The sequence below is a fragment of the Argopecten irradians genome, chromosome 7 (assembly GCF_041381155.1).
Source record: "Argopecten irradians isolate NY chromosome 7, Ai_NY, whole genome shotgun sequence".
NCBI lineage: Eukaryota > Metazoa > Mollusca > Bivalvia > Pectinida > Pectinidae > Argopecten > Argopecten irradians.
The window spans coordinates 42,413,411-42,430,939 of NC_091140.1; the positions used below are offsets into that span (position 1 = coordinate 42,413,411).

Sequence of the window (17,529 nt, forward strand, 5' to 3'; positions counted from 1 at the left end):
CTGTATTGCAATCCATTCGTGATTTGACCTTTGACATCCCCTCCTATAAAAATCAACTTGGTTGTAGCTGACAAATGACCACTGGTCATGAACTATACTTTGAACATGTTTAATATTTTTTGAGACTTTTGAGCCGATATGTATTGTATCGTAAGGACAACTGCACAGTTTCTTTCAACAAACTTCTAACATGAACACGGAAAACCTGAAAAATGAAGTTCAATGTAATAAGATTATTTCCTAATGACAGCCAGGGTTATTTAAAGGTTATTCAATTTTATTGGTAGAGAAAAGTCGGAGTACCTGGAGAAAAACAACTGCCACTGCCTGACATATACCACAAATAGGATTAAAACTTGCAACGCAGAGGTGAATCATGGCGGATCCGGAAGACAATAAACAGCGAATATAACATTGTTAAGTAAAATCTTGTATCTCTACAACATTGTGGGTAATCTTGTTAAAGCTAGAATTCTTACAGTTTAAAATCCTCTACTCTTGCTCGACCTATCGCGAATGAGCATACTTTTGATGCGTTTATAGCGTAATGTACATGTATATTATATACATGTACGTCTAATAGAAAACTTTGCCCACAAGAAAGTGTAACAGAGAAGTAATGAAGGTTATCAAGATTTTTTCATGAAAGGCTGCGCAGTTTTCATTCTGTATCGAATGATATTTCAAGGAATTCGATTAACAAGTTAAGAAACTTTGATAATACTTTACCAAAGTATACATGTGTATAGTTTTCCTCGTCGTTGATATACAATGAATGTTAAGATAATTTGAGTCGTCAAACCAGAGAATATGAAGCTTAATTTAAACATTACTGATATACTTCTATAACACTCAATTATAGCCTAGCCTTTCTGTATCTATAGACTGTATAACGAGGAGTGACAGCGTCTCTTGTGTTGCTGTCAGTGTCACAAGAAATCGTGTGTCGATTGTACTTTTAGGAAGACTAGGAACATTGAAAACTTTAATGATCTATTTCATTCATTGTTAACAGGTGCTAGATGAAAAATACCTGTCGGAACATCAGCTATTGCAACATTAAAGGTAAAAAATCGAATTCTGTACTTTATATAATTTACTGGCGAAATTATATTAAAATGTTACCGCCGCAATCTGACATAAGATTTGACAGACCAAAGAAAACAACGTAGTTATACGTGTATATAACAAATACTTTGATTATGACCGCGTAACATATAAAAGCCTCCAATTGCTGAAGGCGAGCTGATCCGTAACCTTACGAGGTCGCGTGATCGTTTGAAGCTTCTTCACATTTTGTAGTAAATCTTAATTTGTGTGAGGACATTAGGGAGGAAATGATTACTAATGTTGTGACGTCATCGTTCTTTTGAAGGGGTTGTAACTTTATTTTAGGGAAGGCTAACATCATTTTATTGATTTAAATATTGGTTAGTAGAATGGTCTTTCATTATTCGGTAATGACTTAAAATGATAATTTTATTACTGTTTTAAAAATGATGCTACTGTTTTAAAGATGCGAATAACGGGGAATGAAGTCATCATACTTTCCATAGAATAGGGCAAAATAAGCTCTAGCATATTGATAGAAATATCACTTAAAGTCTTGATGTATTTTTTCACAATAAAATTATCTTAGCAATTTCCTAATTAGGGTCCGACCATGATATTTGATGGCGATTACTGTAGACAAAATTATTTTGACGCAATAAAATTTTAGCGGGTATTTCAATTTCGAAGGGTGGTGAAGTGATGATTCTCGAATTCGTAGTGTAGTAACTGCTAAACTAGCGACATAAAGAAAAGGAAGTCAGCACAATAATATTTTAGCGAAGAAAGTCTGGAAGCAAAAAACCGCTTACATATTATTACCGTTAAAAGCTGTTCGTACACAGAAACAGAAATCCCTCATGAACTCTAGGTGAGATTTATACGTGTTCTGGAAAAAGACTCACTTAAATTACTCTTTATGTTAATATTGTGTCTGCTTTTAATCAATTATGATTTGAAATAATGTTTTCTACGGTACATTGGTATTTTTAGATGCGTCTTACTCTTATTTCTTATGTTTCACGCTTTTATCAACTTTTGCTTTAAAAAACAAAGAATTATTTAACTTGGCCTTAGTACGATAAAGCGGCCCATGTAAGTGTTGTTTTGGTTACAAGTCATTATTATGGACAGTTAGATGACTCATGAATATATATTGAATCAAACCTATTTATGAAACTGTTTATTGTTACTTTTATCTAAAGCAATTATTTTCAATATGTTGTGGCGCTGGAGTGTATTACTTTTATCTACAAAGGTTATCGTAGATTTCACCGGTAAGGTGTATACAGTGTTCCACATGTCACACGTACAGTACGTACCTGGCGTATACGGTGATAGTCAGTGGGCGAAATTATTACTTAAAATTCTCTTATACGTGTACTTTCATATCTAGCTAGTAGGATAACGTCATATCCACAGATTCTTTCTGCTCTGATTTGGTCGACATAGGCATAAATAACACAAAATTAAGATAGTACACATTCAAACTTGTATAATGCTTTATACTCCAGGGGTTACTATCACTGACGTTATATCCACCCCTTAAATATATCATAGTAAAACTGGAGACAACAAAAAAACAGATAATTTGATTGTTAAATCAGAAGAATTGTATAACGATACACAATGGTTGAGTGTGTTGCTTTGAAGTTGGGCGTCACCCTGTCTTTAAAGGAAGTCTATGTAGGCCAATGGTTGGTCTGGTTTTTTCCTCCTGAACTGCCTCCGGTTTCGTTCATGAGTTATTCCAGAGGTGGATGTAACGTCAGTGATATTAACCTGGAGTATCGAAGACACCAAAAATGGGGAAAACAATAAGATATAGTCATTTCATTTTGAGAACATATTTCTATGATACAGCTTACATGTATATACATCAGTCAGAATGTTTGTCTTCAGACATGTCAGTTATATACCGGGATCGAAAATATCTAAAGGATATTAAACTTAAAAAAAAAAAAAAAAAGAAAAACAGGAAAAAAACTATCCCACGGAATACCAGGTATATTTTACAGCTGCTTCACTAGCAGTGTATTTCATTAGACAGTGTAACAGGGAATATCCTTTTCTTTCCTTGTTTGCTGAGGAATTACGAATATAAAATCAACGAATCATACTTAAAATATTATGTTATCATTAAATACATTGGCTAACCAATGGCATTTCTACCCAAGAAATTATTTGAAATATCCAGTCCGCGTAAGATTCATTCTCAATACTCCAGCGGTTACTATCACTGACGTTGTATCCACCTAAGGACTTTTTTATAATACATCTGGAGGCAACATAGCCAACACAGGTAATGTGATCATTTGATGTACATCAAAGAAAATCTAAAATGGTGGTTAACTGTGTTGCTATGAGGTTAGGTGTCGTTCTCTCCGCATTCTTCAAAGAAAGTCTGTGCATGCACGTAAATGATCATTTCTTTTCTTATTAACTGCCTAAAGTTTTTTCTATGAGATAGATCAGGGGTGGATATAACGTCAGTGGTAGTAACTCCTGGACTATCAAGGATGCGAAAGATTTTACCAACGAATGAATCATATTATACAGTATTACCAGTTTAGCTATTTACTGTGATCTTAAATACTTAAAAACAAAACCAAAGATGAAAAAAATAACATGTATGATTAATTACTGCTAGGAATTTTTACACAATACGAAAACAATCTATCTTCACCGATATATATAAAAGAGAAAATCGCTAAATTTTCTCACCACGGAATTTAACGCCTTTACATTGAGCATCTTGTAATTAATTGGCATTGGTTTAACAGACAAATCAGTTACATAGTAGTACAGATACGAGTTTATTTTTTACACAGAAAGCTTCTAGATTTGTAGCAAATATTATCATCAATTACAATACTTAAAGCGGATTTACTACGAATTACTACCAGGTCTCTTTGAAATCTACATCAAGATATTTGATTGGATGTGTTCTCCAATCGTTACTTTTGTGGACTTTTGTATTTTTTAAAACAAATATTAAAATGATGACATACATATATACTAAAATCGCACACTGGCTATAGTCATGCATTGACAAAAAGAAATGCAAATCACAATTAAAAGATATCAATAAATTAAAAGATATCAATAAAAAATAAAGTGACCAATATATATAATGAATGAAAACCATCTATTATATAGAAAGTTTAACTATATTTAGCAATCAACATTTGTTGTCTTTTTGTAAAAAAAGTCATTGGAACCTTTAATAAATCTTGGCCCAGTTTCATGAACATTCCTTTTTTTAGGAATTCCTTAACTTAAAATTCTTGAAAGCATTGCTGAAGTTAAGAAAAGACTTAAGGTTAAGAGATTCTTTAAATTTAAGGAATGCTCATGAAACTTAAGTTAAGGGATTCCTTAAATTTAAGGAATGCTCATGAAACTTGGCCAAGAAGTCATAGTACTGACCAGAAATCGATTGGATGCCCTCCAACACTTTTTAAGTGGAGTGGCGTTTTGTTCAGCATTACAACTCCGCTGTAACCGGACATAAACCAGTGTTGAGGAATATAGAGAAGAGTAGAGATTGCAATGCATGCAATATGTCAGCCAAGATAAATAGTGTTCTTCCCAAGCTCTAAGATTAAGTTTCTTTATCGCCGACCTATATATCCATATTGAAGTGTCGATGCCAAGAAATTCTTCCAATTAATAAGTCCAGTGATTTGAAATAAGAAAAGAGATGAAGATGCTACGTAAATGTAATTAAAGACGATGCCACCAAAGTTCTACACGAATGGTTCACAAATCGATATTCCAGGTCCCCGACGATCGGCTCAGTTCAAATCTGGTTCCTCATTTTGAAGTGAGATCAGGGGAAAACTGAAATTATAGGTGAGAATGCAATCTAACAAAAACTTACATTTGGAATGAAAGAAAATTAATAAAGTCATTTTTAAAAATCGTTTTTGAGACTCACCATGATTATGACAGTGCATATCCAAGTGATGAGTGACCATTTTCTTTTGCTCTGCTTTGATATCAATAAATCGGACTACCGACGTTAAGTCTAACACATCGCTCTTCCCTCTATAGCATGGAATACATTATTATTCTTAAGTGTATGCCTTTAACATGCATTGTGAGCATCAACTAAACTTGTTTCCGTAAAAAGGAAAATAACCTGCAAGCCTATCGATACAACTTGATTTATATATTATGTATTTGGGCATCGATCGTGATATTTGTTTTACCGGTAAAACAGTCTTATCCACGTTTTCTTGTATCCATAAGCCATTGTCGAAGTATTAAGTCCAGGGACCGTGCATCTTGAAGTGCTTCAGTGTCTTCTCCTTGTACCGTTGTTGCTCGACATTCGTCACACTTCGTGTCAGGATCGCAACCCCACTCGTTAGTTGGCAGTTTCGCAGGCGAGCCTTCTGCATATGCAAATCAAGTTTCCAGATTAAAGAAATTGACTCCTACCTCTTTATCAAGATAAATTGAAGTTATTACAGTGTTGATGCCGGTGGTGTATTCTTGATAGTTGTACAGTTAATTAAACCCTTTTATTTAAATGACAACACAATCAGAATAACATTGATGCGAATATTGTTTATTTTCATCGGGTTATGATAAAAAAGTTATTTTCAAACTTTTGTAAGAATCAGCGTTGATTCTCTGCTACGCGGATTCACACAGTCTGCAAACAGTTTTTTCATACACGATGAAATTTAAAAAAAAAATAGTCACATCAATGCTTAAACATTGCAATGTTTAGCAATGTCTCCAACGGTATAATTTTCTCTTAACAAAGTTTCCATGGTTTATCGTGTGGCAAGATGCGTTGTGTCCTAGTGTTAAGGTTTGATGTCAATTTGCAAATTTTTCAATAACATTTTAGGTTTGTGACATTTCCATGAAACCATCGCAGATATAAAGCAAACATGATTTGGAGTGGTTTTAAACGCGATAGTCACTGCAGATATAAATAATATACATTGTATTTAGTCGATTTTCTGTCCCTGCTTGAATATAAAATAATCGTCAAATTAATAGTTGTCTGAAACCATTAAAACTATAAAGGTGCGTCATTATAGTATAAGATTAATATGTCTAATTCGAACGAGTTTACCTGCTGATGTTTTATGTAGAAGATAATTTGGCAATGTCTCGACGTTATCCTTGTGGCCACAGTAGTTGCATGAATCAGAAGTATCATCAACTAGTGAATCAAACGGATCTAAAAGTTAAAGAAAAACACATTATGTATAGCATTATATGATGGTAATATACGACTCTCGGAAACAGAAAATGTGGTAAAACCCTCGGCAAGCCTCGGGTTTTACCACATTTTCTGACCCCTCGGGTGGAATACCCCTATCCTCCATGTGTACATATGAAAGAGTCTTTTTCTCTCATATCATTACCAAATTTCCGTTAAAATACCTGCCGGTCCATCATTTTACTTCATTTTTTCCGATTTTTTATTACATAATTTATGCTAAAACAATAAGATATCCTTGAAAAGCATACCCGTTTTTGGCAAACTGAAAGTTTGCGGACAAAATAAGATCCTTTTGTTGTATCTTATCTGGGTGAATGTATAATTCTCTTAAAAATATTTCGCGGCCTGACCGACTTTTTTCCTGTACCCGATCACATGGTACACGTTTGCGTACATCCGCGAAATATATAGCGCCAATGTACAAAACAAAAAACAATCAAAGAGAAAAGATTGATTTTGTGTGGCACATGTATTTCAGTTCTAACTACAACATTGTTGTCATTTTGAAGAAACATAGCGGTAATTTTCACTGTTTTGTCACTTCAGTCAAAGCACTGCGTCATACGTGACGTCACGACTTTCGTCGGAATTCCATTCATATATTGGCGGTCAAGGCTACTCCGAGTCGCTCTCGATCACCATGATCAGACGATGTTTTGATTTTGGAGCTTGTTTTGTTGTATCAACATTTTATCACAGTTGTTCATATGGGATCCAGCGAACATGATTTCGATACGAGTGTCCGACCTTTGTTGTGATACAGGATTGTACGTATTTAAACGTGATTCTTGTTTAGAAGCGAAGCGGAGGACTGTTCTCGCTCAGATGGTAGGCTATCGTACGTTAACTATAATATGTGGTTTTCATGTTCGACAGCATGTTTGAAATCATCAATTTGTGTCTATCATTTAGAGTTCTATAATCATTTAGCGAGTGTGTGTGTTGTCAGTAAGTTAACAGAAACATGCATGCTACAGTACGGGACATGATAGTCGGTCATTTTTGGACTTAGGCCTAACCGGATGACGTGACACAGGGGCACGCAACATATTCATTAATGATTACGTCTAGTAGATATACATGTACGTCATATTCTAATAGGATACGATGCACGCATGATCAAAATATTATATATATTAACAGCATTTACGTGCCCCTGTGCAACAGGTAGGCCTAGATGGCATAATTCAACAGTTGTCTCCATGTAACACAAATTAATCCGCGCGCGTGAAATGCCATGTTAGATAGATTTATCTTACATAGCTATCTTACATGGGCAAACTCTATATAACATAGCCTGATATGAGAGAAAACCTAATACTATTTTCACCATGTGGTTATATGTAATTATTCTCTGTGCTAAATAATCAAAATCCGCACCAAAATCAGTACTTTTAAAGATCTGTGATCCACCATGTTGAATAATAAAGAATAGCTGACAATAAACGACTATATTGATATTCAAGACTTGAAAGAAGAATGGAAAAAAAAGACGAAGAAAATTTCCAAAAATCATGACTTGTTTAGCATATGTTCACTTGCTTGATAAGAATGAATGACCGTTTCTCTCGGAACTTTAAAATGAAATACTGCCTGAATAATTTCTTCACTCATTTTATGATATTTTTTTATTCCATTGGAGGCAGGAATGAGGTACTGTCAAGTCGATGTTTTTTCTCCACATCACTTTCACTCTCTTTCACCTCCTTAATATTACATGGCCTAATTGTTAATAGTATATTACACCGAACGAATAAATCAGGCATATCAATTCATGATTAGTTTTCAGGATATCGAAAATACAATTTAGATAATTGTATTGTTGACAAAATACCTGTGAGTTTTTTGTAGTACACGTTTTCATTGTCAGCCTTGTGATAGAGTTCGCACCTGTAGTACGATCGTCCAAAAAGTTTTAACCTAAAAGAGACAAGTATTTTCTATAAGACAACTTTCACAAGTTCTAAAACAGATTAAAAGGAAAAAGAAAACAAATCTATAGGAGAAGATAAAAACTCGAATAATACAACAGTGTTTTCAGTACGTGAAGGACATTTCAAGGAAACTATGGTATATTTACATTATTCTATCAATAACCAATGGTTTTCTCTGTGTTTTTCGGCTCTCCACTACAATTTGATATGACCTATTAAAATGAATCTAGTTATTGATAGGACGTTTAATTAATCAAACCAAATATTACCTTCTTACTACGATAGGCGAAAAAACATTGGGTATTTGTGCGACCGACCTACCTTGATATTTTAAGGTAATGCTCTTCCTCTTACAGAAGTCAATTTTCAACGGAGGTCCATTTTAAACGTTACACCGGCACACATCCGATAAACGAATGCACGACCCACCTACCTTGATATTATAAGCTGATGCTCCCCCTCTTCCAGCGATTTGAAGCATTTCCAGGTAATTCTATTCCGCAAAATATCATCTCCTCCCTCGCCGAATAACGTGTTGTCGGTATACTCCACTTCATGGCCTTGGACATCGTCAATCCTCCATTTACCCTTGAGGTAAGATGGATATGTGCAGTCTAGGAAGCAAACGAGACACGCTTTGGTAGGGTTTAATTAGTTTAATTGATAAATTAAACTAAACTTACCTGGAAGTTGAAGGCTGATTGGAATTCTTCTTCATCACTGTCGGGAACGGAGGAATCGCATGAAATAGTTTGATTTCAGTAAATAAAATTAAATGGTTGAAGATGAATCGCATAATTATGGGAGGGGAAAACACCAGGGCTCGGCATCATAAAACCTTCTCAGACAGATTTTTTTATTCAAATCTATGTAAAATCATATGCTTGAGTAATTTTTTTTATGCAATACTAGTCCAATGACTGAAAACGAAATTCAGTAGTATCCACCTTTGTTGTGCTATACCGTGATTTCCCGACAGCGAAAAAGAATTCCAATCAAACTTCTACTTCTCGTTAATTCGAACACCTTGACCTCGCGATCCCGCAACTACATGTAATTTAGACCCTTCATAGTTATTGCGATTTTACATTTTTGTCGCTATTGATCCATCAGCTAAATAATTTTATTCACCTTATATCGAATATCTAAGCCAAGAAACAGGGACTATCATTGTAATTCGGAAAATGATGATTTTTGGCTTCAGAATTACTTCGTGAAAAGAAACAATCCATGAATGACCCTATATATCAATATGGTGTTTGTTTAATTTAACTCAAACGCAATATGTTTAAACAAATTAACTTGATACAATTTGAACAACAATACTGTTACAACTTAGTTATATCTATTTCATGTCATTCTAATAATCACTGATTGTTCATAATGTATAATCAAACCAGCCTATAAAGACTACCAAAGGCACAAAGGAAACTGGTCTTTAAAGCCAAGTGGTCTTTACACACAGATCCAATTGTGTTGAAAATGGCTATTTGGGACCGCGAGAGAGCGATATCATTAAAGCAGGTGGTCATTATACAGAGGTGGTCGCTAATGTCAAACCTATAACTTATTCATTTATCAAATTTATGATTAATCATACAAAACACATCGCTCGCTGACTAACTCATTATCATTCATTCTTTAACTAATTCTATATTTTTTTTAAATTACTACTTTTTATATATTTTTTTTTAACTTTTAGTGCCTGACTGTAAAGAAAGTTAGGTAGTAAATAAATTACAATTATTATCCTCCTACCTTCCGCTAATATCCAAATAGTCTGTGTCAGCAGCAAAAACAGAAATACCAGCATTTTGAACGTCATCTGACCACAAATTGTGACTATTTGTGATTTTCCGTATAAAACTTGTAATTTTTACACCGCCTCCACCTTTTATAATAGTCTATTTGGCTTCTAAATCATACGCCCATATCGGCTGTTTTAGTATTCACGTTTCGGCCAAGTTTAAGAAAAACACAATCGGTCAGTGTTAAAAACTATCAACGCGGTAGGTCAACCGAAAGTGTTCAAAGTAAGACATGGTGTTAGAACGGGGAAACAACACGCAACTGATAGTGATCTCCAATAACAAGTAACCGTTTGAATTTAATGCAGTGTTATTTCTTTGTGAATGGTACGTTTATGCGACCTAGTATTTGTGAACAATGGCAACGTTATGTAATCAATAATATAGAAATGATGTTAAATATCCATTGATCCGAAACTTACTTGTTATTTGATCAATGCATATGTATCATATTTCAAACATAAATGTAAACTGTTTCTATTATACGTTGTAAACATATTGACACAACAGAATACCTCTTGACGTGAAGTTTACGCATTACAAACAAGTAACAAACACGTAGTCTTGTGGTGTTGACCGAACGGGTTTATTTAGATGGAAACTGAAATAAATATTTACAATTTATAAGCATGTTTACGTTTCAATGTGTATTTCTTCTGTCCTCTTTTAAATACATTTTCTAAAGTAACATTATGAACAGGCGACCTATTATCAAATTATAAACTATTTATGTGTATGTTTTTCTTTCTTAATTTCCTGCTTCATTGGCATGATAAAAGTTAAGAAAACAGACGCATCTTTAACACAAAGTATCTTTTTTATTCGGTTGATACCATTTCTAAAAAAGTAATGTTTAGATTATCCGAAAGGAAATAAACCGTTTTATTAATAAGGGACATATAAGACAAATCGCAGTTCGACCTATCCGGAGGTTTGTTACGAAATTTTGAAAACCACAATTTTTTTTCGGATGCGATTAAATTTTTGGGATTTTGCGGGCGATAAGACATCGCGGAGATAAACTGACGCGAAAATGTGTAAAAAATAAATAAAATTTCCAGAAGTCTAAACCCCGAAATAAAGCTTCAATTACAGTAAATTGTGAATCAAGGTATTATGATGTCCTCAGGTGTAATAATATCACGCAATATTCACTTATGGAGAATAAACTTGCAGTGTCGGTTCTTTTAACGTTTAATTGCAGATTTTGCAAAATGACGGGATATCGAACAGATAGACTGATATAAACTACAACAATGATGAAGATGAAAGAATAGTGAAACCCAGCATTAATTGTTCCATGACTACGAGAACTATTAGCTGACTGTCTACGGTGATCGGTGACCAAAGAACTTTCGTATTTCTAATCCTTTGTCAAATGGCGGCATAGGAGTCCCTGTGGAAGTGTGTGGAGTGTCTGTGGAGTGTGTGGAGTGTGTGGAGTGTGTGTGGAGTGTGTGGAGTGTGTGGAGTGTCTGTGGAGTGTGTGGAGTGTCTGTGGAGTGTGTGGAGTGTCTGTGGAGTGTGTGGAGTGTCTGTGGAGTGTGTGGAGTGTCTGTGGAGTGTGTGGAGTGTCTGTGGAGTGTCTGTGGAGTGTCTGTGGAGTGTCTGTGGAGTGTGTGGAGTGTCTGTGGAGTGTGTGGAGTGTGTGGAGTGTCTGTGGAGTGTGTGGAGTGTCTGTGGAGTGTCTGTGGAGTGTGTGGAGTGTCTGTGGAGTGTGTGGAGTGTCTGTGGAGTGTGTGGAGTGTCTGTGGAGTGTGTGGAGTGTCTGTGGAGTGTCTGTGGAGTGTCTGTGGAGTGTCTGTGGAGTGTCTGTGGAGTGTGTGGAGTGTCTGTGGAGTGTGTGGAGTGTCTGTGGAGTGTCTGTGGAGGAGTGTGTGGAGTGTCTGTGGAGTGTCTGTGGAGTGTCTGTGGAGTGTCTGTGGAGTGTGTGGAGTGTCTGTGGAGTGTGTGGAGTGTCTGTGGAGTATGTGGAGTGTCTGTGGAGTGTCTGTGGAGTGTGTGGAGTGTCTGTGGAGTGTCTGTGGAGTGTGGAGTGGTGGAGTGTGGAGTGTCTGTGGAGTGTGTGGAGTGTCTGTGGAGTGTGTGTGGAGTGTGTGGAGTGTGTGTGGAGTGTGTGGAGTGTGTGGAGTGTCTGTGGAGTGTGTGGAGTGTCTGTGGAGTGTGTGTGGAGTGTCTGTGGAGTGTGTGGAGTGTCTGTGGAGTGTGTGGAGTGTCTGTGGAGTGTGTGGAGTGTCTGTGGAGTGTGTGTGAGTGTCTGTGGAGTGTTGTGGAGTGTGTGGAGTGTGTGGAGTGTCTGTGGAGTGTGTGTGGAGTGTTGTGGAGTGTGTGGAGTGTCTGTGGAGTGTTGTGGAGTGTGTGGAGTGTAGTGTGTGGAGTGTGTGGAGTGTGTGGAGTGTGTGTGGAGTGTGTGGAGTGTCTGTGGAGTGTCTGTGGAGTGTGTGGAGTGTGTGTGGAGTGTCTGTGGAGTGTGTGGAGTGTCTGTGGAGTGTTGTGGAGTGTGATGTGTGGAGTGTTGTGGAGTGTCTGTGTGGAGTGTCTGTGGAGTGTCTGTGGAGTGTGTGGAGTGTCTGTGGAGTGTGTGTGGAGTGTCTGTGGAGTGTGTGGAGTGTCTGTGGAGGTGTGTCTGTGGAGTGTCTGTGGAGTGTCTGTGGAGTGTCTGTGGAGTGTCTGTGGAGTGTGTGGAGTGTCTGTGGAGTGTCTGTGGAGTGTGTGGAGTGTCTGTGGAGTGTCTGTGGAGGGTGTGTGGAGTGTCTGTGGAGTGTCTGTGTGGAGTGTGTGGAGTGCTGTGGAGTGTTGTGGAGTGTCTGAGTGTGGAGTGTCTGTGGAGGTGTGGAGTGTTGTGGAGTGTGTGGAGTGTCTGTGGATGTGTGGAGTGTCTGTGGAGTGTGTGTGGAGTGTGTGGATGTGGGTGTGGAGTGTCTGTGGAGTGTCTGTGGAGTTGTGGAGTGTGTGGAGTGTCTGTGGAGTGTCTGTGGAGTGTCTGTGGAGTGTCTGTGGAGTGTTGTGGAGTGTGTGGAGTGTGTGGAGTGTGTGGGTGTGGAGTGTGTGTGGAGTGTCTGTGGAGTGTGGAGTGTTTGGAGTGTGTGGAGTGTCTGTGGAGTGTGTGGAGTGTCTGTGGAGTGTCTGTGGAGTGTGTGTGGAGTGTCTGTGGGTGGAGTCTGTGGAGTGTGTGGAGTGTCTGTGGAGTGTGTGGAGTGTCTGTGGAGTGTGTGGAGTGTCTGTGGAGTGTGTGTTTAAAGAATATCTCGAGTTTCATATATATTCTATACCAGGAAGCACGAATGGTGTAAAGGTCACTATTTCCTAAAATTATGTCAGGCAATGATTGAATAACAACTTCCTAGTTATGAACTGACTTCCTATATGGACTAGATGATGTTCCTGAATCAACTGCCTGAAGACATATTCACATTGGTCAATTATAATATCAATTTATATATATTACACATAGCTTACTTAAACTTAAATCTTTAAATTAAATTTCCATATCAATGCATCGTTATACTACAATTTTGTTGTCTTCAGTTTTACCATGATATAGTCCAGGGGTGGGTATAACGTCAGTAATAGTACACCCTTGAGTATCGAGGATGTATAAATAGTAAAATCGAATGACAGAATGATATACCTGTAAATGGTGAGACCTAAGCCATCAGAACTATGGTTAAGATATGTGTAAGACAGAATCTATAAATAGCATAAACAAGGTCACCAGAACAATAGTGAAACTCTTTATAAGACAGAATAATACACCTATAAATAGACAAACCTGTGATGTTGGACATTTCAAAGGTTAAGATCAACAGACACAAAAATGATGGTTTCTAATATGTTTAATTTCATCCTTTATCTTTATATAGCTTGATAGAGTATACCCAACTGATTCAATGTTAAATATAGCCAAAAATATATCTCAATGAAGGGTAATAACTAAGTTTACTTCCTGTTTGGCAGGTGTTGAAAAGAATACTAAAAACTTAGGTGTACCTAAATGAATGGCTGAATATCAGATTACAAAATATGCTATATGAAGAAATAATGGTTATTATAATGTGTCATTATTATACGAAAACTTTCTTTATATTTTCTTTACCAATCATTTGATCATTCTGTTTATATATATATATATGAACAGTCGGGCAAGGATGGCTAAAGTCGGTAAAAATGGTGTGAATGTATCCAGTATAATTTCTTATAAAATGGAAAAATAAAATCTCTCGTCAAAATCTGTCTGCGTACGAAGAAATTAATTTAAAGTATGGGAATTCTAAAACGTCCTCCCGGCTCACTATGTCCGTGGTTACATTTCCACCCAGCCTCGCTTTCAATGCTTTCAAATTTCCTTTACTTTAATGGTCAGAACTGGGAAACGTAAGCAGAACTTGACAGTCGTATTAATATGTGAAAACTTTTGGAAGGCCAATGAACGCATTTAGACTGGTTTTCTTTGCCCGACTATTCACTTTAAAATTTTGTAATTTTTTATTTCTTATATACATTTGCAACCCGCTCCCAATGCATGAAAATTCACATTGGTTAGGGAATATAATTTCGTTACTGTAATTGCATCCGTAACTTTTCCTATAATATAACAATCACATTTGTAATTTCTATTTGAAAATATTAACATGAAACGAGACACACGTCAATAACAATGAGACTGAACTGTTGATTATTTTCATTAGGTGAACATTTTAAATCCAATATAAATACATATCGTTATGCCTTTAAAGATAGTAATCGGGGTTAAAACAATATGCTTCGAACGATTCTCTTAGGGGAGGTGAGTCAAAAAGAAATATTTAGTAATACGGGTCTGTTGTCAGTATAATGTGACTGAGTGTCTGTTCCTGTTTTGTGTCTTTGACAGCATACGCCAGCGAGATAACACTATAAAAATGCAACAATATCACTATCACAAAGAGCAATGACATGAACACATCATAGTCTCCCAAAATACGCACGAACTACACACACACGCAACACCTCGCATGTAAGGTTGACCGCCCTACGTTTATATATAATAAACCAACCAATTAATGATTAAAGGATTCCACACACAGACTTCACATACCAATATGTTGAGGACATCGTGCTTTAATGTATGTGTAAACAGTACGCTGCAATTTTTCACAGTCTTAACCGAAGTTGGACATCGCAGCAATTAAATGAAGACTATGTCAAAACATATACTAAATATTACTCACCTCTTAATATGAACAATTTGGTCGGAGTGAAATTCTGTTGGAACCCTGTCGTCTTCAGTATTCGGTATTTCAGTATTTTGTTTAACTTCCTGCTATCCTTTACAGTGATAATGCATGTTAGTCAGTCGAAGAGTATGTGGAACATTTAACTACAAGCTTCAAATGACAACTTGTTCCTACGTAATCATGATTTAGCGCAAAAATAGGAAAACCCAATGATGTAAATATAGATTTGGTGTCAAAAAAACGAGATAGAGAGCAAAAATTCTTCATGGTAAGATAAAACCTTCCTCTGCGAAAGTAAAAATACTTCCTATTGAAAATGAGAATCTAGTTGCCATAAGCGATGATATGGCAGATTTTGATTTAGACACTGTACATACAGTACATTAAACAAGAGGCCCAGAGGGCCTGTATCGTTCACCTGGTTTGTAATGCCTAGTAATGTTCTGAATACAGGTTCATTGTTTCTTTTCTGAAGGAATTTGATTATTTACCTCTCATTCCCCTATTGGGCCCCACTCTTTCTGCTCCAGGGGGTCAGAGCCAAAAGTTATATGAATTCTGTTAACCCCAAGGATGTTTCTGGGCCAAATTCGGTTAAAATCCAAGCAGAACTACATGACTAGAAGCGATTTATAGGATTTACCGCTATTTCCCATATTGGGCCCTGCCCTTCCTGCCCTGGGTGTCAGAGCCAAAATTTATACAAACTATATTCCCCTTCCCCCAAGGATGTTCGTGGTAATATTTGTTTTCAATTCATGCAGAACTCTAAGACAAGTAACGATTTATAGGATTTACCTATATTTTCCCTACTGGGACCCACCCCTCTTGCCCCTGGGGGATCAGAGCCAAAATCTATAGAACAAATATATATAAAAAATACCCCTTTATACTATATAACAAGAGGTCCATGGGCCTTAACGGTCATATGACTATTAGAACAATACAACGTAGGCGTTTAAAGATTTTAGCATATTTGACCCCTGTGATCGGGAATGAAGATCAAGGTCATTCAATTGAACAAACTTGGTAGCCCTTCATCCCAGCATGTTACAAGCCCAATATCAGGTCTCTAGGCCTACGAGTTATTTTCAAGAAGTCGTTTAAAGATTTTAATCTATTTGACCCCTTTGACCTTGATTGAAGGTCAAGGTCATTTATTTAATAAACTTGGTAGCCCTTCATTCTAGCATACTACAGGCCAAATATCAGGTCTCTAGGCCTCCTAGTTATTCTCGAGAAGTAGTTTAAAGATTTTAGCCTTTTTGACCCATGTGACCTTGAATGAAGGTAAAGGTCATTCATTTGAACAAACTTGGTAGCCCTTCATCCCAGCATGCTACATGCGTAATATGATGAGTATCCTGGGCCTTTTGGTTCTTGAAAAGAAGTCGTTTAAAAATTTAACCCAATTTGACCCCTATGACCTTGAATGAAGATTAAGGTCATTGATTTGAACAAACTTGATAGCCCTTCTTCCAAGCATGTCACAGGCCCAATTACAGGTCTCTTGGCCTCTTAGTTATTCACAAGAAGTTGTTTAAAAAATGTTTAGCCTATTTGAGCCCTGTGACCTTGAATGAAGGTCAAGGTCATTCATTTGAACAAACTTGATAGCCTTTCATCCCAGCATGCTGCAGGCCTAATATCAGTACCCTGGGCCTTCTGATTCTTCAGAAGAAGTTGTTTAAAGATTTTAGCCTTTTTGACCCCTTAGACCTTGAATGAAGATCAAGGTCATTCATTTAACAAACTTGATAGCCCTTTATATATAATCCATGCATGTAACAGGCCCAATATCAGGTCTCTAGGCCTCTTAGTTATTCACAAGAAGTTGTTTAAAGGATTTTTAGCCTATTTGACCCCTGTGACCTTAAATGAAAGTCAAGGTCATTCACTTGAACAAACTTGGTAGCATTTCATCCCAGCATGCTACAGGGCCAATATGAGTACTCTGGGCCCTCTGGGTCTTGAGAAGAAGTTGTTTAAAAAAATTAGCCTTTTTGACCTCTGTGACCTTGAATGAAGGTCAAGGTCATTCATTTCCAGCATGCTACAGGCCAAATATCAATACCCTGGGCCTTTCGTTTATTGAGAAGAAGTCGTTTGAATGAAAAGTTTACGCACGGCGCATGGCGGACGGCGCACGACGACGGACGGTGCATGATGACCTTTCGGGTCAGATGACCTAACAATCAGAACTCTAGGACAAGTAGTTTTTTTTCTGGCCTAATTTGATTACAATCCATGCAGAACTCTAGGACAAGGAGCGA

At 36.9% G+C, this 17,529-nt stretch overlaps 1 protein-coding gene across 1 annotated transcript; it reads right to left on the minus strand.

The window, feature by feature from the left end:
* Nucleotides 1-4,410: 4,410 nt before the first annotated feature.
* Nucleotides 4,411-10,156, minus strand: LOC138328498 (uncharacterized). The gene is made up of 6 exons (XM_069275332.1): nucleotides 9,991-10,156; nucleotides 8,666-8,846; nucleotides 8,133-8,218; nucleotides 6,146-6,253; nucleotides 5,265-5,450; nucleotides 4,411-4,893 (listed from the first exon to the last, which is right to left on the minus strand). The coding sequence occupies exons 1-5, from the start codon at nucleotides 10,055-10,057 to the stop codon at nucleotides 5,278-5,280; spliced, it is 615 nt and encodes a 204-aa protein (XP_069131433.1). The 5' UTR covers nucleotides 10,058-10,156; the 3' UTR covers nucleotides 4,411-4,893; nucleotides 5,265-5,277.
* Between the last annotated feature and the right edge of the window lie 7,373 nt (nucleotides 10,157-17,529).

Bases quoted from the DNA above. Each gene is read 5' to 3' on its own strand.
- LOC138328498 (XM_069275332.1), bottom strand. From the start codon at position 10,057: ATGACGTTCAAAATGCTGGTATTTCTGTTTTTGCTGCTGACACAGACT. The intron at 6,254-8,132 runs GTATTTTGTCAA...TTTAACTTTTAG, and splicing joins GTACTACAAAAAACTCACAG to ATCCGTTTGATTCACTAGTT. The intron at 5,451-6,145 runs GTAAACTCGTTC...TTGCATATGCAG, and splicing joins TCTACATAAAACATCAGCAG to AAGGCTCGCCTGCGAAACTG.